General features: G+C 38.6%; 3 protein-coding genes across 6 annotated transcripts in view; 2 read left to right on the forward strand and 1 right to left on the reverse strand.

Annotated features, from left to right (window-relative positions):
* The window catches only part of ccpg1 (cell cycle progression 1), a 24,589-nt gene extending 19,953 nt beyond the window's left edge, over positions 1 to 4,636 (forward strand). For all 3 annotated transcript variants that reach the window (XM_004912698.4, XM_002942453.2, XM_004912699.4), the window contains 2 exons: positions 665 to 2,049; positions 3,700 to 4,636. In XM_004912698.4, the coding sequence (XP_004912755.1) occupies positions 665 to 2,049; positions 3,700 to 3,886 (1,572 nt within the window). In that variant the 3' untranslated portion in view covers positions 3,887 to 4,636. The remainder of the gene's footprint in view (positions 1 to 664; positions 2,050 to 3,699) is intronic.
* pigb (phosphatidylinositol glycan anchor biosynthesis class B) lies at positions 4,629 to 18,565 on the reverse strand. 2 transcript variants are annotated; one of them, NM_001127136.1, is given in 12 exon segments: positions 4,629 to 4,915; positions 5,747 to 5,921; positions 7,706 to 7,913; positions 8,531 to 8,595; positions 10,297 to 10,508; positions 12,786 to 12,837; positions 13,951 to 14,091; positions 14,178 to 14,308; positions 15,314 to 15,418; positions 16,309 to 16,426; positions 16,618 to 16,753; positions 18,323 to 18,565. In NM_001127136.1, coding segments are annotated over 12 exon segments (1,590 nt in total). In that variant the 5' UTR covers positions 18,450 to 18,565; the 3' UTR covers positions 4,629 to 4,795.
* A 274-nt stretch (positions 18,566 to 18,839) lies between these two features.
* Positions 18,840 to 20,662, forward strand: pigbos1 (PIGB opposite strand 1). The gene is made up of 2 exons (XM_018092422.2): positions 18,840 to 18,927; positions 20,425 to 20,662. The coding sequence occupies exons 1-2, from the start codon at positions 18,877 to 18,879 to the stop codon at positions 20,638 to 20,640; spliced, it is 267 nt and encodes an 88-aa protein (XP_017947911.1). The 5' UTR covers positions 18,840 to 18,876; the 3' UTR covers positions 20,641 to 20,662.

Below are 20,662 nucleotides of genomic sequence, written 5' to 3' on the forward strand. Positions count from 1 at the left end.
CCAGATAAAGGAGTATTTCCGTTATTTGGGTCTCCATATTTTAAATTTAGAGAAATTCATTCAAACATAGGATTGTTTTGCCACCAACACAGATTCATGTAGCTTAGTTACTATCAAGTTCAAGGTACTGTTTTATTTTTACAAAGAAAAAGGAAATCATTTTTAAAAATGTGAATTATTTGAAATGGCGTCTATGGGAGATGGCCTTCCTGTAATTTGGAAATTTGTGTATTACAGGTTTTCAGATAAGATCTCATACCTGTATATTGGAAAGTTGCTTAGAATTATAATTTCTTTCACTGTACAAAAACACTTTTTGGTAGGGGGCTGCTTTAATAATCAAAAGATATGAGAAATGTGGTTATTTATAATGTGCTAAAATAGCAGTATTTGGACTAGTTCCACTCATTGAAGATTTAAAAGCTGGATAGTGAGAACTGTCAATATAATAACGTACATTTCATTCTAGTAGGACAAATCTTAACAGATTGATATTTTCCTATGACTTTATCTCAAAACTTCATCTTCCCATAGGGTGTGGGAGAAATAGTAGGAGAGTTTGGTCAGGGTTACTTTGGTTCTAAACATTGCCCTAATATTATATTTATGCTTATATGAGGCAATTCTTAATAGCTTTTTTTTTTTATCTCTGTAACACTTGTAGTTAGAAGCTGATGGTCTTTCAACCAGTCTGAAAACAACAGAGGTGGAAAAGAAAAATCTTGTGGTGGAAAACCAGCATCTAAGGGAATCGCTGGAAAAGGAGGAACAAGCCTTATCTTCACTTCAAGAGGAGTTACGAAAACTAAGAGAACAGATCAGGAATCTGGAAGAAAAGGGAAGAGGGGAGATCATGCAGTCAGAAAATCAGAAGCTAAAAGCACACTTGATAGAAGAGCGGCAAAAAGTGCGCAGCTTCCGTACTCAGAAGGAGACTCTCTTAACAGAAGCACAAATTCTGAGGACAGAGCTGGACAATGAGAAGCAAATTACTGAAGCTTTGAAAGCACAACTTGAGGAGATGAGTAACCGAGAATCCCCTGAAAGAGAAAATAGCATGAAGGATACTCAAGAGATCCAGCTTTTGAGGCAACGACTTCATGATTTAGAACATAAACTTAATTTTGAGCAACAAAGATCAGATTTATGGGAAAGACTTTACGTTGAAGCCAAAGAACAAAACGAGAAGCTGGAAAGTGGAACTATTCATGAGTCGAAAGAAAAAGAACAATCCAAAAACAGCAAGGCAAAAGACAAGTCAAAGAAGAAAGCAAAGGATACGTTCTTCAGTTCAGTAAAGGACACGTTCGATGCCATGAAAAATTCAACAAAAGAGTTTGTAAGGCATCACAAGGAGAAGATAAAACAGGCCAAAGAGGCAGTCAAGGAGAATCTGAAGAAGTTCTCCGATTCGGTTAAAACAACTTTCCGGCACTTTAAAGACTCTACTAAAAACATGTTTGACAAGAACCGTTACAAAAAATACACAGAACGGAGGAGGGAAGAGGCCAAGGAAGCAAACACTGTACGACGTGAATATAATCCAGAATCCCAGGAATTTGGTCCTAAAAGAGCAACAGCCGACCACAATGATTACAAGCATGCACAGGATGCCCCAAGTGTCGAGGATCAGAATACCCACAAATCAGATACTGCGGGCAAAGAGAGCAGCGATCAGTACTCGACAAAGAAAGGATGCTCTAGTGTGTTTGAATGTGCTCACCAAGAATCTATTAGCCTCTTCAATAAGGTACTTGATCCTGTCAGAGTGGAAGAATTTAATCATTTAATGCAGATATACGTAGAAGGACAAGTGGCCGACTTCCGACACTGGAAGGAACTTTACCTGTTCATTAACAGATTTTTTCGTAATGGAGTTTTTATTCATGATCAGATGCTTTTTACTGATTTTGTGAATGATGTTGAGGATTATCTTGAGGACATGAAGGAATATCAGACTAAAAAAAATGGTGGAGTCTTTGAAGACCTTGATGAGTTTGTCTACAGACACTTCTTTGGCAATAGCTACCATAATACATTTGGACCAAGGTTGGTTTATTCTTCCACTGTTTGATAATCCAGCTACAATAATACAATTATTTTGGGGATAGATTTCACACATTGCACTTTGGACTGCAGACTGTGCAAGGAACTTTCACTCTATAAAGTGAAATATTGATATTTAAAAATATTACCCTCTATCTTTCCCATGGTGCTTTTTTTTCATGATAAAAAAAAGATGGGCAAAAATGAAGGTTATTCCATAGCTAAAATGTGTGTGGAAGAACATTTTAGTATAAAAGTACACAGGGCCATTCTGCATGTTTGGCTCCTGATTATTCTCCACTTCCACCAGGCAGACCGCAAAACAGGGGGAACACTGTCGGCCATTATCACTCAGTAATGACTGACTAATGCAAATAATTGCCTGACCCACAAGCACAAGTGATTATGTTATGAATAAATCTTTCTAAACTGCAAGCTTAGCACAGGTTAAGGGAACTTTTTTCTGATGCAGTTAAAAGGGATCTAAACACTTACTCTTAACTCACTGAAATGATGCTCGACTATAAATTCCATTATTAATGCATTCTGGAAGATATAAGGGCTCATTCACAACACACAACTGCAGATTTCCCTGCAGTCAGTTGCATGTAAAACCCAATTTATTAAAGGTATTCATGGCAAAATGTCCTCCTCGCACTGCTGTATAGTTTCACTTGCAGCTACTGTCTTCCTATTCTGAATCGAGCAGTGTTGCACCTATTCACGCAGGGTGGTAGTTCCAGGGTTCTGTTAGCACCTGGATCAATGGCCACAGTGCATTTGAGTCTAAACAATAGGGGGCACGTCGCTCCCATACCAAACACCAGAAATTACACCAACTAGACTTTACTGCAAATTGGACACAATTGTGCCAAATATTTTAAATTGCTGGTGTAGTTGTGCTAGGTTTGATGCAACTCCCACTTGTGAATGAAACAATGATGGAGTTGTGTTTTATATAAATAATGCTGCATTATGGGGAAAAAACATGTTTATTGTGCTCCAAATTGTAATTTGCTCACTGCAATTGCAGAGATAAATAAGCCCTATAGTCTAGCAACTCTCATTGACTTCTAGAGAAACTTGCATGCTTAATAAATACCAGACATTTAGGTTTTTGAATCGTAAATCGAATGAGTTTTTTTTTTTTAAGCAAACGACCATTGATATATCACCCCCTGAGGCTTGCTCTGAGGCCTCTGTGAAAAGAAACGCTGTATTCCCTTTCTTTTATTCAGTACACATGAGCTTGTGTCAAATTTCCTTCTTTCAGCTCAATCCTCCAGGGCTCCTCCCTCCCTTTTCCCTCCACCCCCTCACCTCTCTGCTGTAATCTGAGCCCAGAGCACAAAAAATGCAGGAAGTAAAGTCAGACCAAGCTAAAATGGTAGCTGCTTTCTTAAACAGACAGAGAGCTTCTAGCGCTGTAAAGCATTCTACAGAATATAGAATTGTAGCTGGCCCTTTTGTAGGTAATCTGTTGGGAAGAAACTGCACCAGTAGCTTTCCTTCTTCTTTAAAGCAACAGTGCTAATAAAATAAGAGATGAGCCCTTTCTGCACAAGGCTGCCATTTACTGTAAACTTTTAAAATCCAATCCGTACAAGGGCCAAACATTCCAGACAGAATTTTCATTTTGAATTTTATTTTTAGGAAACCTGAAAAGAATCCTCTACAGAAGGATCCAGAGGAACAAAGATACCGAAAGCAAGAACAGAAGAATAGCCAGTATCGTTATAGAAGGGATGGTAAATGGCAAAAACATGGGCGCAACAATGGGAGGCACATGGCAAACTTGGAAATAGAACTGGGACAGCTTCCCTTTGATCCCAAATATTAAACACACTGAGGAATAAAATAGGTCTAGATGAGCTGGAATTGTTCATTGTTTCTTGCAGATGATGCATTCAATGTGTTGTTCTTGTCATATTCAGGTGCAGCTTTGTGGCATTTCTTTTAAAGGGAAAATCTGACCTATTTATAATAAGGGGGTTATGCTTTGGCTTTCTGCAGGCATATGTTTGTGTGTACACAACACATTCCCTCACTGCAAAATGTGATATATACTTGGTTGGTTGGGGGTGGGGTTGCCATAGTTCTGGGCTCTGATTCTTTGAAATGATACATGCAGTGAGACAACTATCCATATTTCTGATAGAATTAACTGTCCAAAGAAATGATGCTCTTCTTGCTAATTAAGGCTAGATTAACCCCTACAAATGAATTGGATAGCGTTTCCCTTTAAAAGATTTGCTGAATCGTGCATTTTAGTTGCAGATTTCTCCTCGCTGGGCAGTAGTGTGCATGCAGCATAGGCATGACTCCATTTCATCACCAATCATCTCTGAACTGCAAGAATAAATCTGTATGTATCGAAGCAAATGGTAACCTAGTTTAGCTAATAGTGAGGGTGGGAAAGTATTTGGCTTTATTCTGTAATGCTTTCTCATTTGCTTTTTGTGGCTGTAAGACCCTCTCGCTTTCTGATGAACGTGTTGTTGCATACTCATAGCCCTGCAGGGTTTGTGCTAAATTTCTTGCACTTAATGTTTGTTGAGAAATAATAAAGACAAACTAGTTATAAAAAAAAGTCTCAGCATCTTTATTTATTAAAACTTTAGACTTAGGTATATAAAATATGCATATATTAAAATCTTGGTCCTTCATTCATATATACATGACTTGTACAGGCCTTATAAAGCTCCAGTCATAAGGAATGTTGAGCATTGTGACAGAATGATGGTGATATTTATTTAGATTTCCTCTCGTACATATAAATATGACTTCCTGTTCGACCCTCTGGTACATGAGTGTGAAATACAGACATTGTTTTCACATAGTTGTTATTTGTTAGGAATGAAAGTATTTCCTATAGAAAAGAAGTAGTATTTTCTTTAAGGAAAGGTTATGGTTTATCACACAAGTAGTTACAGCATTTACTATTATCCTTTAGAAACAACACCAGCATATTCCACAGCACTTTGCAGATGTTATACAATATTTATCAGGCCCTGCCCCAGTAGAGCTTACAATCGAAGGTCCTACACACTCACACTCTCTCTCTCCTTCATGAGGAGCCAATTATAATAGCACTACCCAAAATGTGAATTGATGTAAACTTACTCGGGGTGCATCTCTGAGCACTTTTGCAATTTACATTGATTTTCTATTTTTAATGGTTTTTGAGATATTTGTATTTTTAAACTGCTTATAGCAGGCTGTTGGTCCAACTGTATCATCGGCAACTGAATCACATGACAAAGTCACATGTTCTGAGTGACTGACACACTGGGCCTTTAAAGAGTGCTGTTGACAGTCGAGCCTGCCTAGCAGTCTACAACTAGCTAAAACTGAAAATAGAAACCATTTAAACCAGAAAATTAATGTCAGTTGTAAAAGTGCTGGGGGGACCACTCAGAATACCATTACGCCAATTCATATTTTAGGGTTTAGAGCCCCGTTAAGTAAGCACAATTTAAAAATAATGTATTTACATGGCAAGGCACACGGGGTATTTCTGTTATTTCAGCCTGTGCAGAAGCTCCTGCCATTTTACATTCAATGGAATCTGTAAATTCATGACAGTAGCTCGACTGGCTGATTTTGTTCAGAAACCACCCCTTTAATTATTGCAACAATCATTTTTAATTACATCCTACTTAAGATACAAGAGGGAGATTGGCAGGTCTGAAATACTCACCGGTTCCAGAACACTAAACATGATGAGATGCGTTGGTAGAAGTGTCTTGTTATAGAACTCTGCATTGAGCCAAGCCAAAGGGCTTGCATAAAAAAGCTCTGCTTCATCAACATAGGCATCTGATAGGTCTGGAGGACATTCAAGAAAATTCATCTTTATAGGGCAGTGAACATGGCTAAAAAAAAACAAAACACAGATTTAAGTAAAAAAAAAAAACCCTCATGGAGAAATCTTAAGAGATAGAAGCAAGTCTAGTGGCAGAAGTGGACTGCAATGTCAGTGTTTTTGGGAGCAAAGTAAATAAAGCTTCTTGATAATAGTGACTGCTACACAGCAGCATATATGCACATAAATATATACATGGGTGGCCCTTGAATTTGCTCGCTAATATTAACCTATGGCAGCAGGTAAGCTTGGTTAGTTGAATTGTCAGATCAAGTATGGCAACAGCCTTCTGCTCTGGTGGGGGTTTGCTAGATGCCTTTTAAAAAGGACAAATCCAATTAAATAAGCATAGGGTCATGTCTCTTACCTGCAGCCCTATGAAAGTGCACAAGCATGCCTCTGAAAGGAGCAGTGGGGCAGAAACCTGCAAGTAGCTACAGTGCAATATAAGGCTTAGGTGGGTATCTATTAGTTAAATGTAGGCGCAGGTAAAGCGGTTTGCTCTACTTTTCTCATCTACTACTTTCAGCCTTCAGCATAGGATTATACATATATATGATAAAGTAAATGTAAAGATAAATGTAACCAAAACGTGTGAAATAAAGACATTTCGTTTTTATATTTGAGAGTGCTGGTCCTTACCAAACATATGTATTTTTTTAACCATGCACCTCGTTTGGAGACGAGTGTGGGCACATTTTCTTTGATAAATAGGTATTAACTTCATAACTTATATAACTATTATCCAAGCAAACATTTGATATTATCTGAATCCCACGAAGGAATGAGATGGAGTTTAAATTTTCGTAATAATTCTCCTTTTATAAAAATATTTTGGTTTAGAGTAAGAGTATACACCCCTTTTTAATATGAGCTCAGTGAATAGGGCCTGTGCTAAACATACTTTTTGTCTATTGTTTTATTTAGGAAATATCTTACATTTCCGGCACTAAACAAGACTACAGATTAACTTTAGTGCTTCCTGTCCCACTGAACTTCAGAAGAGCTGCTAATTATCAGTTCACTAAGAAGCCCCTAATAATGAGCTGATCAAAGGCAGCTGCTTAAAGAAGGAAGGGGTTTGTTCAAAGGTAGATAACAAATTGCCCTTTTTATAAAGGAAGGGTAAATTCAGTAAAAATAGCCCAACTTTCAATTTAGTGTTTTATAAAGGAAAAAAGTAATCAGAATGTAATTTGTGTTCAATTTTAGCAAAGGTGTTTTAGGTGTAAACTGACCTTCGCAGGTCTGAGAGAGTTAAACGTGGCCCAGGGCCCAGTCTACCTGATTAGACTCACAAAGTTCCTTATCTTTATGATCTTGGCAGTCCATATCCCTGGTGTCTGAGAGATTAATTAAACTAATAAACCAATTAAACATATAAATCAGTTAGGCAGCTTGTATGTTTGATCAGCACCCAGTCCCACATGGATAATATAGAATCCCTAGGTCTTTAAAGTCAGGGCTAATATTTTTTATGTCTGAACTACATGGCTACGCAACAACCAGGGCGGTCTGTGTTATACAGCTTGATCAGTGTGATCTGTATTACAGTCCTGCTCTCACAAGGATTTCACAGGGTTGTAAACCCTTATCTGGAAAACCCCAGGTCCCAAGGATTTTGGATAATGGATACCTGTATTTGTAAATGTAATTATTATAGTCCTATCTGTATGTGCTTTGCTATTCTCTACACTGCTGTTCCCGACTATTGGAACAATGCAGTAGCTTCAGTTCCTATTGAGAGCAGAGAAGCCATGGGTTTCACAGTGCATGTATAAGGAAGCCGCTCACCTGTAAAAGGGAATGGAGTGGCATGGCATCAGAACAAAGAGAGATGCTGAGGAGTTCTCCGTTTGGCAGAGCTTCTGAATACCAGGCATAATATCTAGTGCCCCGCGCTGATGGATTAATCCAGTGTACAAGGCAGGAAACAAGTTGGATAAAACCAAGAATCCCACAGCTGCTTTCTTCCATCTTTTCAAGTTGGAAAATGAGAATCCTATTATGAACATGAAAAAGTTCAGAATATTGTAGTTTGCATGGATTGCATTAAAAATAATAAAATATAAATATCTGCTACATACTGACTTTGAGGAAAGGCATCATTTTGCAATCAGTTATTGTTTTTTTTTTGTTCATTGTAATTAACTCAATTCACTTTACAAAGATCTGTTTTCACTTTGACACAAGTCTATTTCTGTTGATTAGTGTAAAAAAAAAAAAAAAGTGTATTCAGTTTTCTTACTTGCATGCAGGTACGATAGAACATTTTCTCCTATATGCAACAAAAGACACTAATTTTGCCAGGTGTTGTAACCCATAGCAACCAATAAGATGTTTGCTTTTAAACAGGTGACCAGTATATGTAGTGTGCTACTGGACCTTGGCAAACATAGTGTCTTTAATAACCTCAATTATGTTAAATATGGCCTGATTTATTGGTAAAACCTACACTAAACATACCTACGGTATTCTCAAACTTGAAAATCTGGTTTGAAAACACGGGGAGGAAGAGGCCTAAAAGACTCGAGCAATCATAAATTATTAATTGACAACAGGTTCACCAACTCTGCACAACCGCAAGGTATTAAATACATGAGGGAGGATTGTTCTTACCACAGAACACCATGCAAACTGGCAGTACAGGATAGATAAAGCGAAACTCTTTATGGCTTAGTGCACTAGAAAGATAGAAAAAAGTGATGTCACTAATCACCAATTAGAACTTAATCCATTCCTAATTGCCATTCAGCCATTTACAGCCTAGTAAATTCAGGCCATGAACATCTATAGCTTTTGTTACATTTGTATTAATTTAACACTGCAAATCAAGTACAGTTTATATATTATATATATATATATATATATATACCCCTTCAGAAACGGCTCTCACGGCATAAAGTCCAACCATAGATACTTTATTAGGCCTCCGAATCGTCATCATCGATCCCCAGTTATATTATAGACTGCCCTATTCTTTATTTTATATATATATATATATATATATATATATAATAATATATAATATTCCGGTACAGCAGGCATGATTTTTTGGATTTAAACGTGAGTGCCAGCTTCTTAGATGTATTATATATATTATATCTTCCAGCCTCTAATTCAAATCAATGCCTGGTTACTTGGGGAAACAGATGCTGATATTCCAAACCAAAGAGTTGCTGAACAAAAAGCCAAATTATTAAAAAAAAACAAAAAAACAAAAAACACACAAAAACATGAAGACCAATTGCAATTTGTCTCAGAATGGCATTCTACATACATCTTTCTAAAGGTTAACTGAAATTAAGTAACTGCTATGCATACACGATAAAACATACCGTATATACTCGAGTATAAGCAGAGTTTTTCAGCACCAAAAATGTGCTGAAAAAGTCACCCTCGGCTTATACTCGAGTATATACGGTATGTTATTTTAAGAGTTAGATTCAGTACAGCCCCCCCCCCACCCGTGGACGGGCGCACACGCGTGCTCGCACGGCTTCATGCTAGGGAAGCGCATATGTGAGGAGCGCTGACAGCAACAGCACAGCTTATTAAGGAGGCTCATATGTGAAGAACTCCGATGGACAGTCTTTACAGCAGGCTGAAGTACATGGTATAAGTTCACGGTTATAGCCATGTTATATAGGTATAAGCAAAGCACAGTGTTTTATTTACAATGGTAGTGTTCAAAGTGTATAATAATGTATAATATCAGTGCAAATATGTGTTTGAGTAGAGTGAAGCAAACTTACATAGCATTATCACACAACTTGCACACAGTGCTGCCACCCAGTGACTCGCATGCAGAACACAGTGTGCTATACTCACAGGCCAAGCCAATGGAAGAGGCAGCAGGCACTGATTTGGGAATATATGCATATATGCATGATCCGCATATATGGTACCCTCAGCAGAATTTACCAAAGCTTGCCAGTTGCTTGAATTTCCATCTTATGTATGAAAGTAATTAAAATTAAGGATGCACAGAATCCAGGATTCATCCAAATCCACACCTCTGGCCTTAAAATCATGTGACTTTTTTTCCACATAAACACGGACTTTGAAAATTTAGAATATGCAAACCCTGATGCACTATCACAAGTAGAAGCTTTGCTGTCAGTTGTGCTGGGAGACATGCTGCATTGCGATGGGAGTGCACACAGCAGGATGGGAGCGCACACAGCAGGATAGCAAGTACTTGATACTTAGTATGGCAGCTTCCTTAGCCTTCCCCAAAAAAAAAAACACCCTAGGCTTATACTCGAGTCAATACGTTTTTTCAGTTTTCTTAGGTAAAATTAGGTACCTCGGCTTATATTCGGATCGAGTATATACGGTACATCATAATTCAACATAAGGCAACAGTAACCTTACTTTCTTACCTGTATGTTAAAACAGTCCAACCTACTGCTACCAAAAGAATCTGGTATTTTTTTGGGGCCACCATACAGCCATGAATAAAGAAGGGTAGGTGGGTGCACAGGATGACAGGAAGTCCTTGGGTGAAATACCAGTGCCAAGGATGAGAGCCATAGAAAGATCCCAAATCCTGCAGCACATTAAACTTCAGAAAGTTCCACTGAACAAAGGTCCACTAGGGAAATGGTAAGAGAAACAATGACAGTGTTTTAATCCAAAGCAGCTCAGAAACAAAATATTTGTCAAATCACAGTTTATGGATTTTCAAACTAGGGTTGAAAAATTGTGTAAAAGGGTTCTAAAATGCAGCCCCACATAATTTCTTATTACTTATTATTTGGGATGCACCAAATCCAGGATTCGGTACGGAATTCGGCCTTTATTCCCAGGACTGGGCCAAATCCACGCTCTTGGTCGAACCGAATCCTTAAAATCACATGATTTTCTGTCACATAAACACAGAAGCTGAAAATTTCCCACCACACGCTGTTCTCTTTAACCCTTCCTTGTCCTAATATTCAGATTCAGTTCGGTACTAGGCTGAATCTTTCATGAAGGACTTGGGGTCAGGCCAAATCACAAAATAATGGATTCTGTGCACATTGTAATGCAGCTTTTTTGGCCTGGTGTACAGGCAGAGAAAAGTGGGGCTTCACACTGTACCAGGAAGTAGAGCATCAAAAACTTGATCAGACTGAATGCAGGGACAGGGATATGTTACTCTGGGGGTTATTTAGAGAAATTTTAAAGATAGGGGAGAAAAAGGTTTATTTCTTCTTTAATAAAGTGATCTTTTATTTACTCCTGATTTAGAGTTCTTCCAGTGAAAGGGTGCCTTTGAATGTGCAAAGATGCACTGCTTTATTATACAAACCTAAGCCCTACTAAACACTTTGTCCATGCTGTGGGCAAGCCATTATAATACACTGCAGAAGTGTTTGTTTCATTACAAACCTTTGTATGTGCAATGTAACAGCGTTTGTGCTACAGAAACAGGGAAGCACCAAATCCAGGGCTCAGAATCCGGACAAATACTAGCACGTTTTTTTGTAAAGGATTTGGTTTCAATTTGGCTGAAAACTTAAGACTGAGCTAAACTAAATCCAAACCCTTAAAGTCATATGACTTTAAAACCACACTTAACAACACAATGCAACAATTTTTTGTTCATTTTTTTTGCCAGATTTTAATATGGAAATTCGCATTTAAATTCAGTATGGGATTTTGCTGAATCTTTTGTGGAGGATTTGGTATGCGGACCAATCCAAAATAAGGATTTGGTGAATCTACTAAAGCAACGCAAACACAATTTGGCCCTCCAACTCCGCCCTCTAAATCCTCAAGAGAAATGTTCAATTGTTTTGCTTCTATGGCAGGACAAAATGTGCATAGGCATAAACACTAGGCTCCATTGGTGAATTTTGGTGTGATTTGAAAGCAAAGAGATATTCACCAGGTACCTAAAAGGATAAGATGGACTGTAATGGTTGCCATAAATGAACCCAACTTGCACACTATCTGACTGACCCCAAACAGATACTGTATGATAGGCCACAGATATGCATGGCTGCCATTCTAGTGTTCCTTCCATTGGGGCCAACCGCCCAGCGATTGAGCAGCAGCAGTACAATGCCTCTTCACTTTCTTCCCCACAAACTGCAGAAAGTTTCTCTCAGGACCAATTATCCTACCATCCTAGAGGATCAAGGATTATCAGTGTGAGGAGAACATGACTGGATACACTTACCCAGATTGGTTGGCAGTATGATCATAAATGGCCAAACCTGAACATGTATAAGTCATGTAAAACCCCACAAATCAGTGAACATCCTCTTTAAAAACTTGAAATACCTGCCACTCCTGTTGTTCAGGGATTCCTCCTCCTCCTCCTCTAACTCACTCAGCCCCCTCCCTTAGGAATGTAATTGGCTGTTGGCTACTGGGCATGCTCAGTTCTTCTCAACTCAAGTTACTAAACACTCCCTCCAGTCTAGCAGCCAATGAAGAGATGGCATTGCTGGTCTCCATAGAAACTCTGCTCTAGCTGTGCACTCTGCTGAAGAAACATGCCTATGTGTCGGAGGGAAAATGGCTGCCAGGGGAAAGCTGCTATTTGTTTTAGAAAAATTTGCGAACAAAGGGGATATATGTAATACAAATGATGCCATTTGGGTGGAGGAGATATGCCCAATCTTTATACATGGTAGGAAAAAAGTAGGGTTCACATGTCTTTATACAAACAGATCAATGCAATGGGGAAGAAATTAACTTACATTTAATCTGATTTAAAGAAGCCATTTCAAGGCAAGTGTAAGGTAAATACAAAGTCTGAATATGTTGATCAGCATGTTATTTGCCACCATTTGCAATAAAAAAAAAAAAGATAATTTCCTATTTTTTTTTTATATTTTACATAGATAATGAATTGTTATCCAAGTCCATGGTGACATACCTTACCAAAAAATATTCGGTCAACTATTAATGATGTAGCAAGAGTTAAAATCCTGCAAAATATAAAAATATGCAATAAATTAATGTACATACTTCCAAGCAGAAAACATTCTATGTCCTAAAAAAAAGATATAAAAAAATCATGAACTTTTTGTTTAATTTTTTTAATCCTCAGAAGTGTGATTATGTAACAATTAAATAGTAATTACTTAAAGGTGCAGCATACTTTTGTTTGAGTTTAGTAAATATGGCCACAGGCACAATTCACAGAATTCAAAATTGACTTCCAATATCCTATTAAAACCCAGTAGATGTGTTTTATTCCATATAATACAAGTTTATGCTTTAGGTACAAGAAGAATGTAGATCTGCTGTTATATGCCCTCCTGTAGCTCCACAGACAGACAAATGATCGACCTGTGTGGTGCTACATGGAGAGGATATTGGCCAATCAGTAGAACTACAGAAGAATCAACTTTCTGCAGTTAGAAATACTGTATACATAATATTTTGGTCACATAACTACCCAGTGACTTATATCATTATAATTTATAGTAGGGGGTACATTATCCACTATATAAATCATGCTTAGTGATGTCATTTGTCACATGACCAACAGAATCTTATTAATAAATAAAGTACAGGTATTGGACCTCTTATCCGGAAACCCATTATCCATAAAGTTCTGAATTACGGGAAGGCCATCTAATTTTTGAAAATGATTTCCTCTTCCGCTGTAATAATAAGACAGTACCTTGTACTTGATCCTAGCTAAGATATAATTAATCCTTATTGGAGTCAAAACAATCCTTTTGGGTTTAATTACTGTTTAAATAATTTTTTAGTAGGCTTAAGATTGGAGATCCGAATTACCGAAAGATCCCTTATCAGGAAAATCCCAGGTCCCAAGCATTCTGGATAACAGGTCCCATACCTGTACCTCCTGTTAAAAAATATAAATAATATAAAATATGAGGATATTAGAAGTCACCTTGAAGTTCCATGACCTTTATATAAGCAGGTCATGACACTCCCACTTTATTCACTACATAAAATGTATTAATACTACAAGAGTGAAGACTTTGCTAAAAAGCAGTGGCCTGTTTCCTGGATGAAGGCAACAGAATGTATGATTGTAATGTGAATATAATTGAGAAGACTCTTACCCAACAGGCAAATATTGATTCACAACAAGGTCTGCTTTCTTCTTTTCTTTTGCAAAGTGGTAAAAGAGTAAAGGAACCCAAAGAATAACTGCAGTTGGGCGAATAAGGAATGCCAGTGCTACACAGATTAGATATTTGGTGCTAAAGGACAAGAAGACAATTATTCATATTTACACAATAGGTAATTACAAATACAACTCTTCCAACATATTAGTCAGTATCCTCACCTATTCTTTGTATTTGAACCTTCCAGAGGATAATAATATAGAGCAAAAGTGCTGAGCACGGCTTCCATTGTGTTGGTTAGAGTTCTTGTAGAGCAGTACCATGTAAACCACGAGCAAAGCTGGCAGAAGAACTAAACATAAGATAATTATTAACATAAAAGAGAAACATTGCAGCTCATTAATCTTTTCTATTTTATTTTGTAGTCCAAAGGTTGAAATAGTCTAAGTGCCATGACAGGCTGGCCGCCGTATCACATGTGGGAAATCTCCTCTCCAATAGGCGATAAAGCTCCCGAAAATACCTGCCCCTCCCTGGCTGCATGCATGCTGATAATCAGCCCAGTGTGGCTTAAGCCTTTTATGTGGCAATCCTAAGTAACTTCCAGTAAATGCCGTCATTTACTAATTGATTACCTTGGATTGGCGTAAAGTGTTTTATGGCCATTAAATGAATCAAGAGGGGCAGGTATTTTTTGGAGCTTTTTCACCGCTGGAAGAGGAGATTTCCCACGGGTGATAAAACACCTTGTCTGTCACAGGCCTTAATAACAATTGACACACAATAAAATAAATTTAATTGTAAAGCCCTAACAGCAGCAGGCAGGGCAACTATAGCATTGTTACATGCCCTGTTTTTATTACAATTTTCTACTGCAGGAGGACATTTCCAGGGCATACAGGGGGAACACGGAGACCCTCCGTAAAACAATAGGATCCATTTTGCCTCATAGCAAGAATCCCTGCATTACAGCTATCTTTACAAGGTGCTTGCCCAAAATAGAGCCATTGGAGGCACATCAATCTTTTTTATGGCAGATGGTCAACAACTGATGAGTTGAAAACTTCAATGACTCCTACTAATCCTATAGCAATCTGGGTCATTCTGTCACTAGAGCCTGCAGTCTTTTAGAGCCTTTTCTAAGTCAGTGTTGAGCTTTAGTTATCCATTAAAAATAAAATGCCATTGCTTTATTGGTTAGCTCATTTATCTTTATAACCATATTAAAAGAACAGTAACCCCTTTTCACAAGTAAAGTCTACAATTCCTATAAATTCTTATATGAAATTAAAACAAAACCCTTTTTTTCTTTTAAAGGGCAATGACAAACAATCACAATAAATCTGGTTACACTTACCACCCACTTTGCCAATTCTGTATTCTCCAGGTGCCTTACAAGACTATATAGTCTTATATCTGCAATGCCTGAAAATATCGCCTGTACCAGTCTAGGAACCCAGATCTGTAGAGAAAAAGTTTAGATTTTATCTATGGCAAGCTTTCCATTGTTACCAAAGATTTCCATTGTTACGATTTACAATTTCTGAATAAAGCGCAGAAACCTCTAATAAGCAAATGGAGTTGTTCTGGTACCTTATATGGGCCAATTTGGTAGCAGTTAAGAAAAGGCTTATGGTAAAGTGGCATTTTGATCACCACTGCCCCGTGGTGGAGAACAGTAATGATCAAGACTACTGCACTGTGTACATCACACACCACACAACATGTTTTAGAATGAGGTACAAGGCAAATATCCACCCTTGAACCACACTGGAGCCTGTCTTGAATTTTTCAAAAGTATATAATTCTATATTGGTTAGTGAGCCTGCAGTTCTGTGTTGCAGAGCCCTGTTAAAGGCAGTGGCACGAGGGGAGATTGTATGTGGGTGGGAGGAAAATCATTCTGCTGTGCCAATAAAAGATCAGGTAAATGCATTAAGGTCTAAGCCACACAAGGCTGATTCTTAGCTTGCGGATAAATGCAGGCCAAGGGCTGATCCTTTTGCACCCAGGCCAACGCATTGGCTTCGGGAGCAGGCTGTTTGGATTGAAGGCGCTGATTCTAGGCCTGAGTTTATCCACAACCTGAGAATCAAGCTTGTGTGGCTGTAGCGTAAGAATTTTTAATTAATGGTGGCCTTTCAAATGGGATTTTTTGGGTTAGTCTTTTCTTTAAACAATTAGGGGAGTGCCTGTGTTTAATATATCTTGTAACCTACATTTACCTTTGATTATTTCTGCTAAAAACTGCATATGTATACTCACAAAGATATATTCCAAAATGGGAAAGCATGGCAGTGATTAACTACAGTATACATGTATTATAAAATTAGTGATAAGGATTTTACTCACCAGACACCAGACATGATCCTTGCCAAGCAAATATAACGCTTTATATATAGTTGCAAACATCAGAGGGTATGAAAACCCTCTTAAACCTTCAGTCCACTCCCAAGTTAAATACCCATAATTAATAGTGTTAAGGTCAATTGTGCCATTGCCAGATATGAAAAAGGCTAGTCTAGCCAGGTTTAGTATTTCCATTGCACACTAGATCTATGGAAAATATACAGTACAGAAAATGCAACTGCTGTGGGGCTGAAACTGAAAGATGCAATGGTAGATTTAAAAAAAAGGCATCAGATGTAAAATTAAGGATATTTAAAGGTCATCTTGTGTGCAACTTCAAGAGATTGCCAGTATTCATCTGGAACAAAGCTTGTTTGGACCATCATGCAGTTAAATATTCGGAAACCAACTGCTGCCAAGACAAGGTAAGTATTTTCTCCAAAGAGACCTGAGAAAACAAAATGACTCAAGACATAATTGTCTGATAACTGCCTGGCAACAACAGATCTGCATACCCATTCAAGTTTCATATTTAGTTAATTTTGTAAATGAAAATTATCAAACAACTATTGCAAGAACCAAGTTTTTGGCAAGTGGTAGCCACTGAATGCCACAGCAAATAGCTGTGATAAAAACACTATATGTGCTGAAGCCCTTAAGGCAGGGATCCCCAACCTTTCATACCCGTGAGCCACATTTAAATGGAAAAAGTGTTGGGAAGCAACACAAGCATTAAAAAATGTTCCTAGGGGTAGAAATAAGAGCTTTAATTGGCTACTTAATAGCCCCTATGTGGACTGGCAGCCTACAGAAGGCGCTGTTAGGCATTATACTTGGTTTTATGCAGCCAAAACTTGCCTCCATAGCAGAAATTCAAAAATGAGCAACATGTTGCTCATGAGCCACTGGTTGGGGAACACTGCCTTAAAGCATTCCAAAAGGCAGCCATATTCCAAAGTTAGCTAAGCTACTACTAGGTAAGCACCTTGGGGCTTATTTACTATCATAGGTGCTAAACTTAACCAGTGCAATTACCCATAGCAACAAAAAAATAATATTCAGTATGTTACAGAACAGCCTGTTGTTAGCAACTTATCAACCGGTTTTCATTTTTATAGTTTTTTTTTTAATTAATTGCCTTCTGCCACTCTTCAAATAAAGTAACTATTTTTTGCCTCTGAGCATTCCTGCTTTAACAGACTTAATTTAGCCACTTATGGTGGCGGTAATTCTTAGTTCACTTAAGAATAACTTAGTTCATTTAAGAAGACCAGGGCCCTCTATATTGCACTCGATTATACGTCTCAATGAATTTATGATTCAAGTAGGTGGAGAACACAATCAATATTAAAAACAATTAATTAATTTATTTATATACATTACTTTTCAAATAAAGGTCACTGACCCAGGAAGCCAAAACACTATTGCTCTGTGAGGCAACAAGTGTAGTTATTGTTACTTTTAAATTACTTATCTTTCTATTCAGGCCTCTCCTTTTCAGCTTCTAGTCTCTCATTTAAACCACTGCCTAGTTGCAAGGGAAACAGGACCCTAGCAACCAGATAGCTGCTGAAATTCCAAACTGGGAAGCTGCTGAACAAAATGCTAAATTCCAAAATCTCAAAAAAAACCAAAAAACCACCAACTGCAAATTGTCTTGGAATTTCACTGCCTAAACCATACTAAAAGTTAATGTACAAGATTGTATTTACTGCCTTGTAATGAGACGCAATTTGGCAGCGGGTATAAGAAACATGAGCCAGTGGCGGTGGGTAGGGGCCAGTGGCGGTGGGTAGGGGCCAGTGGCGGTGGGTAGGGGCCAGTGGCGGTGGGTAGGGGCCAGTGGCGGTGGGTAGGGGCCAGTGGCGGTGGGTTGGGGCCAGTGGCGGTGGGTTGGGGCCAGTGGCGGTGGGTTGGGGCCAGTGGCGGTGGGTTGGGGCCAGTGGCGGTGGGTTGGGGCCAGTGGCGGTGGGTAGGGGCCAGTGGCAGTGGGTAGGAGCCAGGGCATGCGAGTTACCTGCTCCAGTACAAGCGCTAGAGGCTTCCTTGCTGTACAGCCTTGATTTCCTCTTCCTCAGCTTCACAGCTCCCTGTGAGTCCTGCCGCCGGTAAGGCCACATGGCCCTGCTCCGTACCTTGTCCATTAGCAACTCTGCACCTTGCAGCTCCCATGAGACTCACGATCACTCAGTCACTTCCTTGTTTTGGCTGTGACGCGCCAGGGCTCCCTCTTACTGCTCCTCAGCTGCCAATACCCGCCGGCCAGCCGACAGGCTTAGTTTTCCTGTAACTACAACACTTATCTTAGAGCCGCGGTGGGGGGTGATTTCAAAAGAGCCAGAGGGCAGATCTAAACTTGTATTTGGCGCACAGATCACGGGAAGAATGTGACATGACTTCCCTGTGACATGACTTCCCTGTGACACCATCAAACCGCGACGCAATCTTTGAACGAAAATGAACTTTTAACTACTGAAGTGCCATAAATAGACGTCGTGCTTAATGGCGGAAAGCGCTATTGCAGCCATTGTTTTGGACCTCGGGCGAACCCGTAGCTGCTGTCTTTAGCCTATGCCGCTGGTTGGTGTGTGCTTGACTTGTGTTGTCGCTTTTACAAGTAGTGTAAGTCACCTTTACCGTAATGTTATGCCACTTACAGTTTCGGTAGCCCGCATTTGCGGAGTGCTTACTTGTTGTAGGAAGATATTGCCTGTGCATGGTTACATAAGGCAGGTTATAATGTAGCCCTAAACTATTACTATATTATTATTATTATATTTCTATTACTAGTAAAGTGACTGACGAAGGAAGGTACATTTTTTCTGGCGAGGTTACCAATAGATGGCTTCTCATGGGACAGATTTTATTATTATATATTATATTTTAGCATCCCTAAACCTTAATTATTTAATGCATGTTTATGTACCACAGAAACAGCTGTAACCCCATTTGGCTGTAATACAGACAAGTCCCACTGCAGGATGTAGTAAAGTAAATGGAAAAGGAAAATTAAGGATGCCAGAAGCACTTTGCAACAAAACTGAGCTAGGTTTTTTTTCCAAGTGAAATGCAGGGCTCAGCGCAAATACACAGCAGATGTTGAATAAAAATGCAGAATTACAAATATTACAAAAGATATCCTTGCTTCAGAAAGTTCATATCAAAAAGCTGCTGTGTGCTGTGAAAAGCTGCAATTCAAAGGAGAAAAGGTTCAAGTTACATAGCAGATAGCAGACACACTATGTAAAAAACAATGGTGTTCTACAGAGCTTATCTGCTATTTAACCTGTGCTATTTAGCCATATTAGCTGAGTTAACAGATCAGTTTTACCAGCACAGTGCAACAGTACATGTTTCTTAATTTTCCATTTTAATTATTTTAAACACTTTTATTTTTTGGTGTTACTGTTAAGTTGAATATACATGCAGGATTGGGTCAGGTTATTTGTTCCATGCAGACCCACTGGGGTAGAACCACATTTGCATTATTGGTGCCTTTGGCACTTAGTAAAGATTCACATTTTTCAAAACAACCGGAGTGCTGCTGTTTTCTTCATTTTTGAATTTTAAAACCTGAGGGGAAATACCAAATCTGCAGACCAATATAGTCCTACATGAGGAAGCTCTCAATGACCATTGTAGCCTTAGGGTGAAGATACACAGAGCAACTTGTAGCAGCTACTTTTTCACAGCTGCTAAACGCTAAAAAAATACCCTGCCATAGACAATACTGAGTGTTGCCTCTGCTAAAACACATAGAGACAGTTATCCGTAAATGATCAGCATTGTCTGTTTTAGTAGCCACGACAAGTATCTGCTACTAGTAGCTCCGTGTGTCTTCACCCTTATGTGCAATGTTGACCGTACTTGGAAATACATGTAGGGAGTTTTTTCCTCAGTAACGAGTGTATTTGGATGTACAGGGGTTACTAGCTACATCTAAGTATTGTCTCCTCTTTAGGCAGATGTCAGTAGGCAAAATCACTAGGGTAACACCATGTAGGCTATGGGACAAAGGGGGACTACTAAACATTTTTAGCTACTGCAGGGTTTATATGTGAAAGGATTGTAGTTCATCTGGTTCTGATTTTGTTTTCTGTGTCATTTTGTTTCTTTCAGGTTCCAAGTGGAACTGATTTATCCCCTGGCAAGTTACTCGAGATGTATCGAAGACTTTCATTACCTCAGCTTTTCTTAGCAACATTTCTAGGAGTTGCTGGTGGGGTATACATATACAAGCCAATATTTGAACAATATATGTGGGAACAGAAAAGTCTGAAACAGGAAGCTCAGACTATTGAGACAGTGGAACAAAATGAGCAATTGAGTAAATAAATAAAACTGTGCTTAAATTATG

Source organism: Xenopus tropicalis, chromosome 3, assembly GCF_000004195.4.
Source record: "Xenopus tropicalis strain Nigerian chromosome 3, UCB_Xtro_10.0, whole genome shotgun sequence".
NCBI classification, from domain to species: Eukaryota; Metazoa; Chordata; class Amphibia; order Anura; family Pipidae; genus Xenopus; species Xenopus tropicalis.